At 50.4% G+C, this 17,835-nt stretch overlaps 1 protein-coding gene across 5 annotated transcripts in view; it reads right to left on the bottom strand.

Annotated features, from left to right (window-relative positions):
• Positions 1–17,835, bottom strand: part of PNPLA7 (patatin like domain 7, lysophospholipase) — a 437,365-nt gene that overhangs the window by 76,526 nt on the left and 343,004 nt on the right. For all 5 annotated transcript variants that reach the window (XR_012665266.1, XM_048823395.2, XM_048823397.2 and 2 more), the window contains one exon: positions 3,067–3,223. Coding sequence is in view for 4 of the 5 variants with exons in the window: in XM_048823395.2 (XP_048679352.2) it covers positions 3,067–3,223 (157 nt within the window). In the remaining variant the exon portion in view is untranslated. The remainder of the gene's footprint in view (positions 1–3,066; positions 3,224–17,835) is intronic.

Here is a 17,835-nt window from a genome sequence, read left to right as displayed (position 1 = left end):
TTGATGCTAGGGCAGTTTTGTGCATGTTTTCTGGTGTTCTTAATTCCTCAAACAAATTATAAATTGTTATTTAAACAGTCAGCACACAGCTAAGTGTAGTTAAAAAACCCAGAGTTTCGTATATTTAAAAAAATAATCAACATTTTCCTCCCTAATGCAGTACCTGACCCCTGGAACACTGGGGCTACATCTTACATCAGACATTTGGTTCTTAGTTAGTTTAGAGAAGAATTACCTCAGTCAATCACTTCTACTCAAAAGATGACAGCATGTGAAAGTGAAAGAGAGAAAGTTATATGGTCAGACTTGGAAAGAAAACAGACCCCAGCACATATAAAGACAAGAAACAATGATAAACACCAGCTAACACTTGTGCAAAGATGTACATTCACACTGAGAGTAGGGCTGGTGTACATGCAGAAGCAATGGGTGTCTATTTCAGCCCTGCAGTCCTCAGGAACTCACACAGACCCAACCTACCACTATGGTAGTGGAAACTTAACAGTCCCTCTCTGGTAGCCGAGAGCCTTGCGTGTTACAATGCTATCATTGTGCAGGTTTCTCTGTCTCCTTAGGAGAATACCACCATCTGTGCTTTAAAAATATCTTATCTGAAGATTTTCCAGGACTTGGAGGATTCTCTTGCCTTTGCCCCCTGAACTAGGCAAATATCCTGAGACTGATGTGCCAAATTCATAACAAGTTTGGAGTGACAGACTGGCTGCTTGATGGGTAGCTTTGGGTGATTAACATACAGCCTGTCTTCAAAATGGACTGGGAGGCATTCCTTTAAATTAGGGCTGTTGATTAATCGCAGTTAACTCACGCTATTAACTCACTAAATTAATCGTGATTAATCACAGTTTTAATTGCACTATTAAACAATAGAATACCAATTGAAATTTATTAATTATTTTTGGATGTTTTTCTACATTTTCAAATATATTGACTTCAGTTACAACACAGAATGCAAAGTGTCCTTTATATTATTATTTTTATTACAAATATTTGCACTGTAAAAATGATAAACAAAAGAAATAGCATTTTTCAATTCACCTCATACAAGTACTGTAGTGCGATCTCTTTGTTGTGAAAGTGCAACTTACAAATGTAGTTCTTTTGTTACATAACTGCACTCAGAAACAAAACAATGCAAAACTTTAGAGCCTACAAAGTCCACTCAGTCCTACTTCTCATTCAGACAATTGCTAAGACAAACAAGTTCGTTTACATTTATGGGAGATACTGCTGACTGCTTCTTATTTACAGTGTCACCAGAAAGTGAGAACAGGCGTTCGCCCGGGACTTTTGTAGCCTTCATTGCAAGGTATTTATGTGCCAGATTGCTAAACATTCATATGGCCCTTCATGCTTCAGTCACCATTCTATAGGAGATGCTTCCTTGCTGATGACGCTTGTTAAAAAAAATAATGCGTTCATTAAATTTGTGACTGAACCCCTTGCGGGAGAACTGTATGTTTCTGGCTCTATTTTACCTGCATTCTGCCATATATTTCATGTTATAGCAGTCTCAGATGATGACCCAGCACATGCTCATTTTAAGAACACTTTTGCTGCAGATTTGACAAAACGCAAAGAAGGTACCAATGTGAGATTTCTAAAGATAGCTACATTCAACCCAAGGTTTAAGAATCTAAAGTGCCTTTCAAAACCTGAGAGGGATGAGATGTGGAGCATGCTTTTAGAAATCTCAAAAGAGTAATACTCTGATGTGGAAACTACAGAACCTGAACCACCAAAAAAGAAAATCAACCTTCTGCTGGTGGGATCTGACTCAGATGATGAAAATGAATATGCATCGGTCTGCACTGCTTTGGATTGTTATCGAGCAGAACCTGTCATCAGCATGAACGCATGTCCTCTGGAATGGTGGATGAAGCATGAAGGGACACATGAATCTTTAGCACATCTGACATGTAAATATCTTGCAACACTGGCTACAACAGTGCCATGAGAACACCTTGTTCTCACTTTCAGGTGACGTGAACCAGAAGCAGGCAGCATTATCTCCAGCAAATGTAAACAAACTTGACTGGCTGAACAAGAAATGGGACTGAGTGGACTTGTAGGCTCTAAAGTTTTACATTTTTATTTTTGAATAGTTATTTTTTGTACATAATTCTACATTTGTAAGTTCAACTTTCATGATAAAGAGATTGCCCTATAGTACTTGTATTAGGTGAACAGAAAAATACTATTTCGTTTTTACAGTGGAAATATTTGTAATAAAAAATAAATATAAAGTGAGCATTGCATACTTTGTATTCTGTGTTATAACTGAAATCAGGATATTTGAAAATGTAGAAAACATCTAAAATATTTAAATAAATGGTATTCTATTATTGTTTAAGAGGGCAATTAATTGCAATTAATTTTTTAAATTGTAATTAAATTGTTTTAATCGCTTGACAGCCCTACTTTAAATTCAAGCTCCTGTACTGTCTAGTCACTGCACCGAATGCATTAATGTGATCCTTCCCCATCACACATCCACCCCAAACCCACCTGTACAATGAGAGAAAGAAAACCCAGATCCACAGCAAGAATGCAGCTGAGTACAGCACCAGAGTGAGGCATTTGTCCTACTGATGCAGTGTAATGTTACAAAATATGATCAAGTCCAGCAGAGTGCCCTAAGAGCGCTCTGTTTTTCCAACAGACATGGTAGATATGCTCCATTATCAAAACATCAGATTCCTGATTTATGGAGATTAGTTCTGTACAGAGCTGCTGACATGCCTCACTCCAATAGGCACCAGTTCTGTCTACAGGAAGCATCCTGCACTCTGCCAACAAAGTTTCTCATGCTTTGTGGCAGTGTACACTTTTGCATAAGGCACTGGCAGCATCTCATCCTTCACTACTGGAAAAAAACAAACATATCAGAGCCATTTCAAACACTCTTCTTCACCTCTCCTAAGATCCAGAGGCTGTATTCTGACCTTGGACTGCTCCTTCTGTGCTGCCATGTGTGCTGTGGCTAATGTCAAAACTCCTATACATTAAAAGTGGAAAAGAATATAAACATATATTCTACTTTCTTACCATTGCCCATTGCCTTGCTTTGATCCTCATCTGATTATAGCTACGCTCTTCAGCATACAGGGCACTCATGAATGAGCCAATGGAAGTTCCTCCAATCATATCAACTGGGATGCCTGCTTCGATCAGTGCCCTGATAATCCCCACCTGGGAGCACCCTCTGTGTCAGAAGAAAAAAAACCAACACTATCAGACAAATAGAACTGCTGAAGGGAAATAAAAACTATTACCTCTTAAGGGAAATGAGCCAGGAAAGCACATTTTTTGTGCATTATACAAATAATCTGTGACACTATATGAAGCACAGAAATTAGAAATGGAAAAGGCACCAATCTGTCCATCCTCTCAGCAGTGTAGAATTGTTCTCTACACTTTCAAGTGCTTTGCCCAGTCTAGTTTTAAATATTCTAGTGATAAAGCTGGTGCCACTTCCTTGGGAGACTCTTTTACCATCTATAAATCTCAGTTGTAAAAACTTCCTGTGCTCCATTTCATCCTATTCCTGTCACTGCCCCTTGGATCACTTTATACAAATCCTCTCCCTCCTTGCTGTTTACACATCGTACAGTGCTTCAGACGGCTACACAGAGAGGTAGATACGCTGGAGGGCCGGGATAGGATACAGAAGGCCCTAGACACATTTCATTCGTTCCATGTAAGGCTGTGTCTACACTTAAACTGCTTCAGCAGCAGCTATGACACTGCAGCACTTCAGCACAGACACGCACTACATCAACGGGAGCGGTTTCTCTGTCGGCATAGTTAATCAGCCTCTCGGAGCGGCAGCAGCTAAGTCAACGGAAACATTCTTCTATCGACCTAGTGCCGTTTACACTGGGAGTGAGCAAAAAGAAAAGCAGGACTTGTGGCCCCTTAGAGACTAACCAATTTATTTGAGCATAAGCTTTCGTGAGCTATAGCTCACTTCATCGGATGCATACTGTGGAAAGTACAGAAGACGTTTTTATACACACAAACCATGAAAAAATCAGTGATTATCACTACAAAAGGTTTTCTCTCCCCCCACCCCACTCTCCTGCTGGTAATAGCCTATGTAAAGTGATCACTCTCCTTACAATGTGTATGATCATCAAGGTGGGCCATTTCCAGCACAAATCCAGGTTGCTCAGGGGTGTGGATTTTTCACACCCGAGTGACGTAGCTGGGTCAACATAACTTCTTAGTGTAGACCTGGCCTACCTCAATCTCCCTGGCTGCTGGAGCACTTTGAGGCAGAGTCTCATCTCAGTTACACTGGCGAAAATGGCTTAACTGGAGTCACTCTAGAGAGACACTGTTGTGAACAAGGGCAGCATCTGACCCTTTTATTGCTCCTCTCTGAATTCTCCTCCCCACTTGTCCATCACAACACCTTCTTGCCCAGGACTAAGCAGAGTATTCTAGCAATGGCCTCACCACTGCCAGAGAACCCTATCAGTTTTAAAACTCTAAATGGTGGCTGCCTTCAAGACTTGTTCCTTGCACCTGGTACTGATGAGTCTCTGTGCTCACACACCTGCCTGCACTTCAACCTCATGTCTGAAGTCAGCAACTTGCTTTTGCCGATGTTGCTTTTGCCAAGCAGAAGGTCCTACAGTGTGAAACATGCTATCTGCTTAAATCCACAGCCTTTGTGGATTTTCTAATATATGTTAATGAAGTATTTTAAAGCTTGTCTTTCTCAAAGGGTGCTTTTAGAATGACCAGTACTGGCCCTAGGTCTGTCTTCTTCCCCATATTTACATTTTAGAACTAAATTTTTTATAAACACTTTTGGTTTTTGAAATGTTTGCCAATTGTGCTTTCATTAAATGTGAAATGTCACCTTTCCTCTTTTAACAGAGCTTTTCTTTGGAACCTGATTTAAATAGTTAGCTTCCTAATCATGTCGTTGAACTAATAGCTTAGCTCACCTTTCTCTTTAAAAAAAAAAAATTCCTCTGTTCCCATGTTCCTAAATAAAGATTTTCTTTCTAAAAAACAAAACAAAAAAACCCCTCTGGTTTTCCCTGTATAATCAGATACCCTTGTTCATGTGTGTGGGATTTTATTTTATTTTTATGGTTCTGGATTTGTTTTTTTTCTGTTGTATGGCTGGCTCCCTGAGCCTCCTGGATCCACATAAATAACATTCATATTATTTCTATGAGGTAATATCTTTTATTGGACCAGCTTTTCTTGGTGAGAAACACAAGCTTTCAAGCTACACAGAGCTCTTCGTAAGCATAAAAGCTGATGTCTCACAACAGAAGCTGGTCCAATAAAAGCTATGACCTCCCCTGCCTTGTCTCTCTGATATCCTGGGACTCACACAGCAACACTGCACTATGGACCAGCTACATCACCTGTATGCCTTGCAATGATAGAGGAACGCCCACCCCAAACAAAACAAATGGGATTTCCCTTTACACAGAGGTTATACGTTTAGTTAGCTACCCCAGCAGTGAATGGGTCAGAGGCATCCATTCTGAAGCAAGGGCCTGTAAAAGAGAGTGGTGACTATGGTTCTGTTGATTTGAAGGGACTGTGTACAGACACTATGCTTTGTTCATAAGAGACTGACCAGATGATGCTTCTGATTCCCAGCCCCCCAGTGTGGAAGGTCTGAATGCAGCGTGGCTATTTAATTTATTGATTAAAAAAAGCTCATGAAACTTTTCAACAGCTGGTTCGTCAAAACCTACAGTCCACATAAGCCAGGGCAGCCTGCCAAAGCAAGCGGCATGCAGAAGGAGGCAGTCAGCCAACAGCACATGTTCTGTTTGCTAACAGCTAGCGGTTACCCCATCTATCCAGAGTAGGCCGCCTGCATATTATGACAGAATAGTAAAAATTCAAGTCCGGATCAAGACCTCCAGTTAGCTAACAACAACATGAGGAAAGAAAGTGCAGGGCGGGACAGCAGTGACTGCACACCTCTTGTGGGACCAGGCAGTTTCACATGGGATCCTTATTTGTTTCCTGGCGACACCAACAAATGCAACATGCCCATTGTGCAGGGACACAGGTAACTTATGCCAGCACTGCACATACCACCAGCAGCAGAGATGGGCGCCACGTTAGGAATGCATCAGGAAAGCCTTGCTGAGCACCCATTGCTCCCAGCAAGGTCAGCGGGAGTGATGAAATCAGGCCAGCAATACTTTAGATAGATCTGGACGGCGAGCTATGCTGCAGAAAGGACCATACAGCTCTCAGACAGCTGTCCTTAACATCAAAGCCATTTGTATGGGTACACTTCAGTAGTGCTTGCCCTCAGTTATATCTTACACTTGCCCCCCACCACAGGCAGGACTCCGTGTATCAAATAAAAGCACTTTCCTTCTCCCTCTACCTCTCCCCTACATGTTAAGCTACTGCAGAATTATTCCAAATGGCATCCCTAAGGAATTCCTCTGGTTGAGAGGAAATGGGTCTAAGTGGTTAGTGCAAAGAACCCAGGAGAAAGAGTCCTGGATTCCATTTTCAGCTCTCATCCTAACTAGCTATGGACTATAAGGTGGCTAGAAAGCTGGCTAGTTTGTCGGGCTCAACGGGTAGTGATCAATGGCTCCATGTCTAGTTGGCAGCCGGCATCAAGCAGAGTGCCCCAGGGGTCGGTCCTAGGGCCAGTTTTGTTTAATATCTTCATTAATGATCCAGGGGATGGTGTGGATTGCACCCTCAGCAAGTTTGCAGATGACACTAAACTGGGAGGAGTGGTAGATACGCTGGAGGGTAGGGATAGGATACAGAGGACCCTAGACAAATTAGAGGATTGGGCCAAAAGAAATCTGATGAGGTTCAACAAGGACAAGTGCAGAGTCCTGCACTTAGGAAGGAAGAATCCCATGTACTGCTACAGACTAGGGACCGAATGGCTCGGCAGCAGTTCTGCGGAAAAGGACCTAGGGATTACAGTGGACAAGAAGCTGGATATGAGTCAACAGTGTGCCCTTGTTGCCAGAAGGCCAATGGCATTTTGGGATGTATAAATAGGGGCATTGCCAGCAGATCGAGGGACGTGATCATTTCCCTCTATTCCACATTGGTGAGGCCTCATCTGGAGTACTGTGTCCAGTTTTGGGCCCCACACAACAAGAAGGATGTGGAAAAATTGGAAAGAGGGCAACAAAAATGATTAGGGGTCTAGAACACATGACTTATAAGGAGGGGCTGAGGGAACTGGGATTATTTTGTCTGCAGACGAGAAGAATGAGGCGGTATTTGATAGCTTCTTTCAACTACCTGAAAGGGGGTTCCAAAGAGGATGGATCTAGACTGTTCTCAGTGGTACCAGATGAGAGAACAAGGAGTAACAGTCTCAAGATGCAGTGGGGGAGGTTTAGGTTGGATGTTAGGAAAAACCTTTTCACTAGGAGGGTGGTAAAGCACTGGAATGCATTACCTAGGGAGGTGGTGGAATCTCCTTCCTTTCAGGTTTTTAAGGTCAGGCTTGAGAAAGCCCTGGGTGGGATGATTTAGTTGGGGATTGGTCCTGCTTTGAGCAGGGGGTTGGTCTAGATGAACTCCTGAGGTCCCTTCCAACCCTGATATTCTATAATTCTAGCTGCCTGTCTTGAACAAGTCAAGTGATTAGCCATTCTGAGCTTCAGTTTCCCTGTAGAGGGGGTGCAATCCTATCTACTGTGCCCTCTTCTCAGGGTCAATGCTTGCAAAATGCTTGAGGGACCTCTAATAAATGTTACATGCTGCAAGTGCAAAGTATTATTTGTCCCCCTAGCAATAATTACAAATAGGTTACGCTCTTAATTTCTGGGAAGGAGTGTGGTGTGAGGGGTGGATAAAGGTATGTTCTCAGTATTCATAGAATCATAGAATATCAGGGTTGGAAGGGACCTCAGGAGGTCATCTAGTCCAACCCCCTGCTCAAAAGCAGGACCCATACCCAATTAAATCATCCCAGCCAGGGCTTTGTCAAGCCTGACCTTAAAAACTTCTAAGGAAGGAGATTCCACCACCTCCCTAGGCAATGCATTCCAGTGTTTCACCACCCTCCTAGTGAAAAAGTTTTTCCTAATATCCAACCTAAACCTCCCTCACTGCAACTTGAGACCATTACTCCTTGTCCTGTCCTCTTCCACCACTGAGAATAGTCTAGAACCATCCTCTCTGGAACTACCTCTCAGGTAGTTGAAAGCAGCTATCAAATCCCCCCTCATTCTTCTCTTCTGCAGACTAAACAATCCCAGTTCCCTCAGCCTCTCCTCATAAGTCATGTGTTCCAGACCCCTAATCATTTTTGTTGCCCTTTGCTGGACTCTCTCCAATTTATCCACATCCTTCTTGTAGTGTGGGGCCCAAAACTGGACACAGTACTCCAGATGAGGCCTCACCAATGTCGAATAGAGGGGGACGATCACATCCCTCGATCTGCTCGCTATGCCCCTACTTATACATCCCAAAATGCCATTGGCCTTCTTGGCAACAAGGGCACACTGCTGGCTCATATCCAGCTTCTCGTCCACTGTCACCCCTAGGTCCTTTTCCGCAGAATTGCTGCCTAGCCATTCGGTCCCTAGTCTGTAGCTGTGCATTGGATTCTTCCGTCCTAAGTGCAGGACCCTGCACTTATCCTTATTGAACCTCATCAGATTTCTTTTGGCCCAATCCTCCAATTTGTCTAGGTCCCTCTGTATCCTATCCCTGCCCTCCAGCGTATCTACCACTCCTCCCAGTTTAGTATCATCCGCAAATTTGCTGAGAGTGCAATCCACACCATCCTCCAGATCATTTATGAAGATATTGAACAAAACCGGCCCCAGGACCGACCCCTGGGGCACTCCACTTGACACCAGGTGCCAACTAGACATGGAGCCATTGATCACTACCCGTTGAGCCCGACAATCTAGCCAATTCTCTAGGCAGTCCTTTCTCACCCCAAAACATACCACCTCAGCCACTGGCTTCACATTTGGAGTTTCACGTACGGGGGGGATCAACATGGAGCTAACTTCGCCTTTCTGGCAGAAGGTCTTGCAGAAAAATTCCTGGTCACAAATCAGGCCTTTTCCTTAGTCCCCAGAGGTAAATGCCCCAGCATTTGTTAGAGCCTTTTAATGCATGAAGAAAGAGCTGAACTGGGAAAAGGACAAAAAAATCCCCCAGAGACAAGCACACGTATATGCTACACACGTGCCCAGCCACAGGACAGATCAGTTACAGCTCACTGGAAAAATGAGCAAACAGAGCAGGATCTTTCAGCTTAAACTGTCAGTAGGAATACAGACTGGCTTCTGTGCTGCGGTCAGATAACTGAAGGGAAACAAAATTAATACAAAATAGATCCCACACGCTAAGATTTTCTCTTCCTTAAATTACATTTAAACTTCAATAGGATGTCCTCTGTCAGGGGAATAAAAACATACAAGACAGCATATGCTGAGCAGAAGGATCACTTGCTTTCCACACGGCCTGGGATTCCTGACATAGGGTATGTCTACACTACGGAATAAGGTCGAATTTATAGAAGTCGGTTTTTTAGAAATCGGTTTTATATATTCGAGTGTGTGTGTCCCCACAGAAAATGCTCTAAGTGCATTAAGTGCATTAACTCGGCGGAGTGCTTCCACAGTACCGAGGCTAGAGTCGACTTCCGGAGCATTGCACTGTGGATAGCTATCCCACAGTTCCCGCAGTCTCTGCTGCCCATTGGAATTCTGGGTTGAGATCCCAATGTCTGATGGGGCTAAAACATTGTCGCGGGTGGTTCTGGGTACATATCATCAGGCCCCCGTTCCCTCCCTCCCTCCGTGAAAGCAAGGGCAGACAATCGTTTTGCGCCTTTTTTCCTGAGTTACCTGTGCAGACGCCATACCACGGCAAGCATGGAGCACGCTCAGGTAACCGTCACCCTATGTCTCCTGGGTGCTGGCAGACGCGGTACGGCATTGCTACACAGTAGCAGCAACCCCTTGCCTTGTGGCAGCAGACGGTACAGTATGACTGGTAGCCGTCATCGTCATGTCCGAGGTGCTCCTGGCCACGTCGGCTGGGAGCGCCTGGACAGACATGGGTGCAGGGACTAAATTTGGAGTGACTTGACCAGATCATTCTCTTTAGTCCTGCAGTCAGTCCTATTGAACCGTCTCATGGTGAGCAGGCAGGCGATACGGATTGCTAGCAGTCGTACTGTACCATCTTCTGCCGGGCAGGCAAGAGATGAGGATGGCTAGTAGTCATACTGTACCATCTTCTGCCGAGCAGCCATGAGATGTGGATGGCATGCAGTCCTTCTGCACCGTCTGCTGCCAGCCAAAGATGTAAAAGATAGATGGAGTGGATCAAAACAAGAAATAGACCAGATTTGTTCTGTATTCGATGGCATGCAGTCCTTCTGCACCGTCTGCTGCCAGCCAAAGATGTAAAAGATAGATGGAGTGGATCAAAACAAGAAATAGACCAGATTTGTTCTGTATTCATTTGCTTCCCCCTCTCCCCCGTCTAGGGGACTCATTCTTCTAGGTCACACTGCAGTCACTCACAGAGAAGGTGCAGCAAGGTAAATCTAGCCATTTCTTATTGGAACCCTCCGTGAAGTCCTGCCTGAAATACTCCTTGATGTAAAGACACCCCCTTTGTTGATTTTAGCTCCCTGAAGCCAACCCTGTAAGCCGTGTTGTCAGTCGCCCCTCCCTCCATCAGAGCAATGGCAGACAATCGTTCCACGCCTTTTTTCTGTGCAGACGCCATACCAAGGCAAGCATGGAGGCCGCTCAGCTCACTTTGGCAATTAGGAGCACATTAAACACCACGTGCATTATCCAGCAGTATATGCAGCACCAGAACCGGGCAAAGCGATACCGGGCGAGGAGGCGACGTCAGCGCGGTCACGTGAGTGATCAGGACATGGACACAGATTTCTCTGAAAGCATGGGCCCTGCCAATGCATGCATCATGGTGCTAATGGGGCAGGTTCATGCTGTGGAACGCCGATTCTGGGCTCGGGAAACAAGCACAGACTGATGGGACCACATAGTGTTGCAGGTCTGGGACGATTCCCAGTGGTTGCGAAACTTTCGCATGCGTAAGGGCACTTTCATGGAACGTTGTGACTTGCTTTCCCCTGCCCTGAGGTGCATGAATACCAAGATGAGAGCAGCCCTCACAGTTGAGAAGCGAGTGGTGATAGCCCTGGGGAAGCTTGCAACGCCAGACAGCTACCGGTCAGTTGGGAATCAATTTGGAGTGGGCAAATCTACTGTTGGGGCTGCTGTGATGCAAGTAGCCCACGCAATCAAAGATCTGCTGATATCAAGGGTAGTGACCCTGGGAAATGTGCAGGTCATAGTGGATGGCTTTGCTGCAATGGGATTCCCTAACTGTGGTGGGGCCATAGACGGAACCCATATCCCTGTCTTGGCACCAGAGCACCAAGCCGCCGAGTACATAAACCGCAAGGGGTACTTTTCGATAGTGCTGCAAGCTCTGGTGGATCACAGGGGACATTTCACCAACATCAACGTGGGATGGGGGTTGGACTAGATGACCTTCTGGGGTCCCTTCCAACCCTTATATTCTATGATTCTATGGCCGGGAAAGGTACATGACGCTCGCATCTTCAGGAACTCTGGTCTGTTTCAAAAGCTGCAGGAAGGGACTTTATTCCCAGACCAGAAAATAACTGTTGGGGATGTTGAAATGCCTATATGTATCCTTGGGGACCCAGCCTACCCCTTAATGCCATGGCTCATGAAGCCATACACAGGCAGCCTGGACAGTAGTCAGGAGCTGTTCAACTACAGGCTGAGCAAATGCAGAATGGTGGTAGAATGTGCATTTGGATGTTTAAAGGCGCGCTGGCGCAGTTTACTGACTCGCTTAGACCTCAGCGAAACCAATATTCCCACTGTTATTACTGCTTGCTGTGTGCTCCACAATATCTGTGAGAGTAAGGGGGAGACGTTTATGGCGGGGTGGGAGGTTGAGGCAAATCGCCTGGCTGCTGGTTACGCGCAGCCAGACACCAGGGCGGTTAGAAGAGCACAGGAGGGTGCGGCACGCATCAGAGAAGCTTTGAAAACCAGTTTCATGACTGGCCAGGCTACGGTGTGAAAGTTCTGTTTGTTTCTCCTTGATGAAACCCCCCGCCCCTTGGTTCACTCTACTTCTCTGTAAGCTAACCACCCGCCCCTCCTCCCTTCAATCACTGCTTGCAGAGGCAATAAAGTCATTGTTGCTTCACATTCATGCATTCTTTATTCATTCATCACACAAATAGGGGGATGACTACCAAGGTAGCCCAGGAGGGGTGGTGGAGGAGGGAAGGAAAATGCCACACAGAACTTTGAGCACAGCACTTTAAAAGTTTACAACTTTAAAATTTATTGAATGACAGCCTTCTTTTTTTGGGGCAATCCTCTGTGGTGGAGTGGCTGGTTGGCCGGAGGCCCCCCCACCGCGTTCTTGGGCGTCTGGGTGTGGAGGCTATGGAACTTGGGGAGGAGGGCGGTTGGTTACAGAGGGGCTGCAGTGGCAGTCTGTGCTCCAGCTGCCTTTGCTGCAGCTCAACCAGTACCAGAGCATGGACAGGACTAATTGATTAAGCACCAGTGCCCTCCCTCGAAGGGAGAGGCGCCAGAGTAGTCCTGTCCATCTCTGGAGCCGCTCTACCACCCTGCCCTCTAAGCCCTGCCAGTTCTCCGGCGGAGACGGATGCGTGGCAGAAAGGTAAACGCCGAGATAGAGCAGCGGACCCACGCTCCACCGGATGGCCTGAAGCACGAGTGGGAGGGAGCTCACCTGCCGCCAGTCCCCTACCACCAAGCCAGAGCTCTTGACCCAGTTGACCCGGACCGAGGAGGCTGCTGAGTAAATGGCCTGGCAAGCCTCCACCCGCGCCAAGTCCCCCGGGTCCTGGACCATGAGGAGTACGTCATCGGCGTACGCCGACAGGACCAGCCACAGCTCCGGCTCCCGCAGCACCAACCCTGTCAACCTCCTGCGGAGGAGACAGAGGAAGGTCTTGATCACCAGAGCATACAGCTGGCCCGAGAAGGGGCACCCCTGCCGTACTCCTTGCCCGAAGCTGATCGGTTCGGTCAGGGTCCAGTTGAGCCTAACCAGACACTCCGCGGAAGCGCACAGCACCTGGAGAAAACCCAGAAACTGGGGTCCGAAGCCAAACACTCGCAGAGTGCTCAGGAGATACCCATGATCCATCCTGTCGAACACTGTCTCCTGATCCAGGGACAGGAGGGCGAACGACAGACCGTCCCTACACCCGAGTTCCAAGAGGTCCCGGACCAGATACAGTTGTCGAAGATGGTGCGGCCCGGGACAGTGTAGGTCTGGTCTGGATGGATCACGTCCGCCAGCACGGACCCTAGCCACAGCGAGATGGCTTTCGCTATGACCTTGTAGTCCATGCTGAGGAGCGAGACGGGACGCCAATTTCGTAAATCGCGGAGGTCCCCCTTCTTTGGCAATAAGGGGAGCATGGCTCGCCTGCACGAAAGAGGGAGGACCCCGCGGTGCAAAGACTCGGCCCAGACGGTGACTAGGTCTGGGCTGAGGATGCCCCAGAACACGTGGTAGAACTCCACAGTCAGCCCGTCCATGCCCGGAGATTTATTGGTGGGCATGCGGCGGAGGGAGAGAACTCAGCCAGAGTGAGAGGCAGCTCTAGCCAGTCTCGGTCACCCACGCTGACCGTCGGGAGTTCGTCCCAGAGCACTCTGCAAGCGTTAGGATCAGTCAGATCCGGGGAGAAAAGGCTTGCATAGAAGGCCCTGGCCCTCCCGCACATCTCCGCCTGATTCATGAGGGGGGTGCTGTCCTCTGCCAGGAGGCAGGTGACGTGCTTCTTGGCCCCCCTCTTTTTCTCCAGGGCGTAGAAGAAGCGGGAGCCGCGATCCATCTCCCGAAGGAGGCGGATGCGGGATCGAACAAAGGCACCCCGGGCCCAATGGCCCTCGAGGGCCTGGAGCTCCTCCCGCTTCTCCCGGCCTGTTCTGCAGAGGGGCAGATCCTCGGGGTTGGTGGCCAGATGCCTCTCCAGCTCTAAGACCTCCCGTTCCAACTGCTCTATCGCCCCATGCCTCCCTCGGCTGGCGCCCCGGGTGTTGTCACGGCAGAAGAGCCGGGCGTGCACCTTTCCCAGGTCCCACCACCGCTGCGCCGAGGGAATGCCAAGCCATTGTCCTCGCCAGGCCAGCCAGAACTCCCAGAAGGATGTCACGAAGCCCACATCCTCCAACAAGCTGTTGTTGAAATGCCAGTAGGCCGGCCCCGGCCTCTCCGCACAAAGAGAGGCCGTTACGGTGGCTATATGATGATCAGAGAAGGGGGCTGGCCGGATGCTGGAGGAGTGGGCCCGTGAAAGGTGGAAACGTGATAAATAAATGCGGTCCAACCGGGAGTGGCGCAACTGATGGGCCTCCACCCGGACAAAGGTGAATGTCGAAATGTTGTCCGGGTGGTGGTCACGCCAGACGTCCACCAGGGAGTGGTGTTCGACTATCTCCTGGAGGACGTCTGCAGCAGCAGGGCAGTGCTCGGTCCCCGAGCAGTCCCGTTCCTCGAGGGTGGTGTTAAAGTCCCCACCCAGGACCAGGCACTCATGAGGATCCAAGGTGCCGAGGAAAGCGGACGCCTGCTGATAGAATTGTAGCCGCTCCGGGCCTGATGCCAGGGCATAGATGTTAATGAGATTGACCACGAGCCCCTCCATACGGACCTGGAGGTGCAGCAGGCGGTCCGGCACAGCCTCGGCGACCCCTAGCACCTCGGGCCATAGGTCGGGGGAGAATAGGGTCACCACTCCAGCCGTACGAACTGTGAGACGGCTAAAGTAGACACTGTCCCCCCATTCCAGCCGCCAGCTGTCTTCAGCAGCCGGATCCGTATGGGTCTCCTGAAGGAAAACCACAGAGTATCCCCCCTCCCGAAGGAAGAAGAGCAACTGGGACCTGCGGAGACCCATCCTACAGCCCCGGGTGTTCAACGTTGCGATGATGAGTGGTGCCATGAGGAGGGCTGGGGGGGATCCTCACCGGCAGGGATGCTCGCAGCCCCCATTGGGCCACTCATCAAACTGTGACCTACCCCGTAGGTGAGCAATGAGTCCGGAAGCCACGAACCCACTGGTAGGCTGCGGCAGCCTGCTTCCCGGTCCTTTTACCCTCCCCCATAAGGGCCCTCACAGCCCAGAGGATCTGATGAAAGTCCCCCCATCGCTGGAGAGCAAGCTGTACCTTGTTGCGGGAGCCATGGACGTCTTCTAAAAACTCCTGCAACTCCTCTCGCAGCACATGGGGGTGGGTGGGATTACTGACTCCTGACCATCCTCTAGCCGGGCCCCAATACAGCCCCGTGGCCCACCGAGATGGGCAGGCAAGGAGCAGACCCCTGACATGGTGGCCCGCCTCATACCCTGGGTCGATAGGGGCAGCGGAGGGAAGATAGCAGCCCCGAGTGGGTCGGGACAGGGAAACACAAAGGCCGCTGCCTGGGGGTCATCTGCTGGAAAAGGAAAGGAGACAGTCCCAGGAGCGGCAATAACATCACGGGAGGTGGAGGGAATAGGGACAGAGTCAGCAGCAGAGGCAGGGACGGGGTCAGGGACAGAGGTGAGATTCCAGGCTCCAGAAGTCAAGCAACTGGGTGGTGGCACTTCCTGATCAGGCTCAAGGGTTCAGGGGGGTGGGGAGGGGGCTCTCAGCGATGCTGGGCACAGGCTCTGTGGTGGGTTTGGCAGCCACGGCATCAGGAGATGGACTGTTTTCTGTACGGCCCCTGCCTGGTAAGGAAGTCGATTGCTCCACACCAACAAGGGATGCCCCTGGTGGCTTGGGTCCCGGCCGCGTGGCACTGGCCATCGCCTCAACAGGCTCAGGAGCCGTCAGCGGGGTGCCATCTGCCGCCGGGTTGATGGAAGAGTCCAGGGGGTCCTCGCAGGCGGGAGCAGAGGCAACGGTTAGGGGGAGGGAGCATGGGGAAAGGGGGGACCAGAGTGAGGTCGCCCAGATCAAGGCCCACTGGTAAAGGGTCGTCCTCCCCCTAGGTGACCATGGTCAAACCCAGGGCCTCGATCTCCTCATTTATGGAGGGAAGATCGCCTTCCACCACCCCGGGGTTCTCCCTGCTGGCACGTGACGCGACGGTCACCTTGGGGCTCACTGGGGCTTCAGATGGTACCGGAGCAGGAGGGGCTCCATCGGGGGCCTCAAAAGGGAGGGACTCCCGTGGAGGGGCGATATGACCATCCAGTGCTGCCACATCTTCCCCAGCCGGCACCGGTGGATGAAACACACCTGTGGGCAAGGCAGCAGGCTCAGTATGGGTGCCCCCCTTCCTGGTCTTCCAGGGGGCCTCTGCGTCTGATGGAAGGAGTGGAGCTCGAGCCTTCCGCTTGCCCCGCTTCCATTGTGCTAGGGCCCAGCCCTCCACGGCATCGTCTGAGGGCCGGCTAGCAGGGGTCAGGGCAGGGGCGATGGCTCAGGGACTCGTGGCTGGGGGTAACGGTGGGGCAACAAGAGGGAGGGAAGATTCCCCCTGGGGCGGGCCCTCTCCCATGCCCGGCGATGTCCCTGCCGCACCCTCCTCCATGGGCTCTGCCAGATTGTATGCAGCGGAGGTGGGGCTCTCCCGCTCGTCTGGGCCTAGTGGGGGAGGTGCCCCTTGGGCCCAAGCAGGAACAGTGGTGAACTGGGAAGGAGGAGGGGCGGCTTCGGACGCGAGGCAGCCACGGGCGCCGGCGATGACGGGGTCAGCGCCCTGCTGGGGCTTGCGGGTTCCGGATGCCCCTCCTTGCCAGGCCAGGGGGCAGTCCCTCCGGATGTGCCCCATCGCCCGGCAGAGGTAGCACTGGGCCTCCCCTGTTGAATAATGCACCTGGTAATGGGCCGCCTGGTAGGGGACCAGGAATGACCCCTCGAGAGCCTCTCTGCCACGCACCGCCGGCAGCAGTTGAAGCTGCACTTGCCGGTGGAACGAGAGGACGTGACGGAGGGCGGGGTCTTTGCAGCCCAATGGGAGAGGGCTGATGACAGAAATGGGTTTCCCCAGGGTGGAGAGGGCGGGGAACAGGGCGGCATTGGGAAGAAAGGGAGGGATGGAGGTCAGGACCAGACGGACTCCCAGGTCCTCTAGCGGCTCTAGGGGGATGAACACCCCCCCACTGCCAGGCCCCTCTCCACCACCTCCTAGGCGGCGGCCTCCGATGCTAAAAAGACCACCTTTCCGTACATTTTGGAGGCCGATACGATGGCCGTGGGCCCCACCACCCTCACCAACACCCGCACGTAGGTCTCCACATGGGGCAAGGCAGGTACCAGGAGGCAACGGACACCGTGCTTCCTGGTCAAGGTCGGGAAGGGGCCCCGGCCCCTACAGATGGTAGCAGAGGCGGTGGCCGGGAGAGATGACATAGCTGCAGGCGGGGGGACATGTGCACTCACGTGTGCTTGCACAAAGTCAGTTTGGGCTGGCTGCTGCTTCTGGCCCAAATGGTGGAATCAGGGCGTGGCAAGCCAAGCAAGCAGCTGAGTCCAGAGGCAGGAGCTGAAGCAGGTGGTAAACAGCCAGTGGGAGTGGTGGAGGGGGCAGTGGTGGTGTGGGGGATGGGGGGGACGCAGATGGATCAGGGGGCAGCTCCACGCCACACCCCCTGTATCCAGCAGGCCCCCCCCAAAGGGCTGCAGTTGGAGCAGTCGCAGCACCCGAGGGTGGGGGGTCCAGCAGTTGACCAGCAACCAGGTAGCAGAGAAGGGGGATGGTGTCTGGCCCAGCCAGGGGAGCAGCTGGAGGAGCAGTAGCAGGAGCAAGAGCCCA

Source organism: Caretta caretta, chromosome 16 (assembly GCF_965140235.1).
Source record: "Caretta caretta isolate rCarCar2 chromosome 16, rCarCar1.hap1, whole genome shotgun sequence".
Lineage (NCBI taxonomy): Eukaryota > Metazoa > Chordata > Testudines > Cheloniidae > Caretta > Caretta caretta.
The sequence above is the reverse complement of the archived record's forward strand: the minus strand, read 5'-3'. Positions and strand labels throughout refer to the sequence as shown.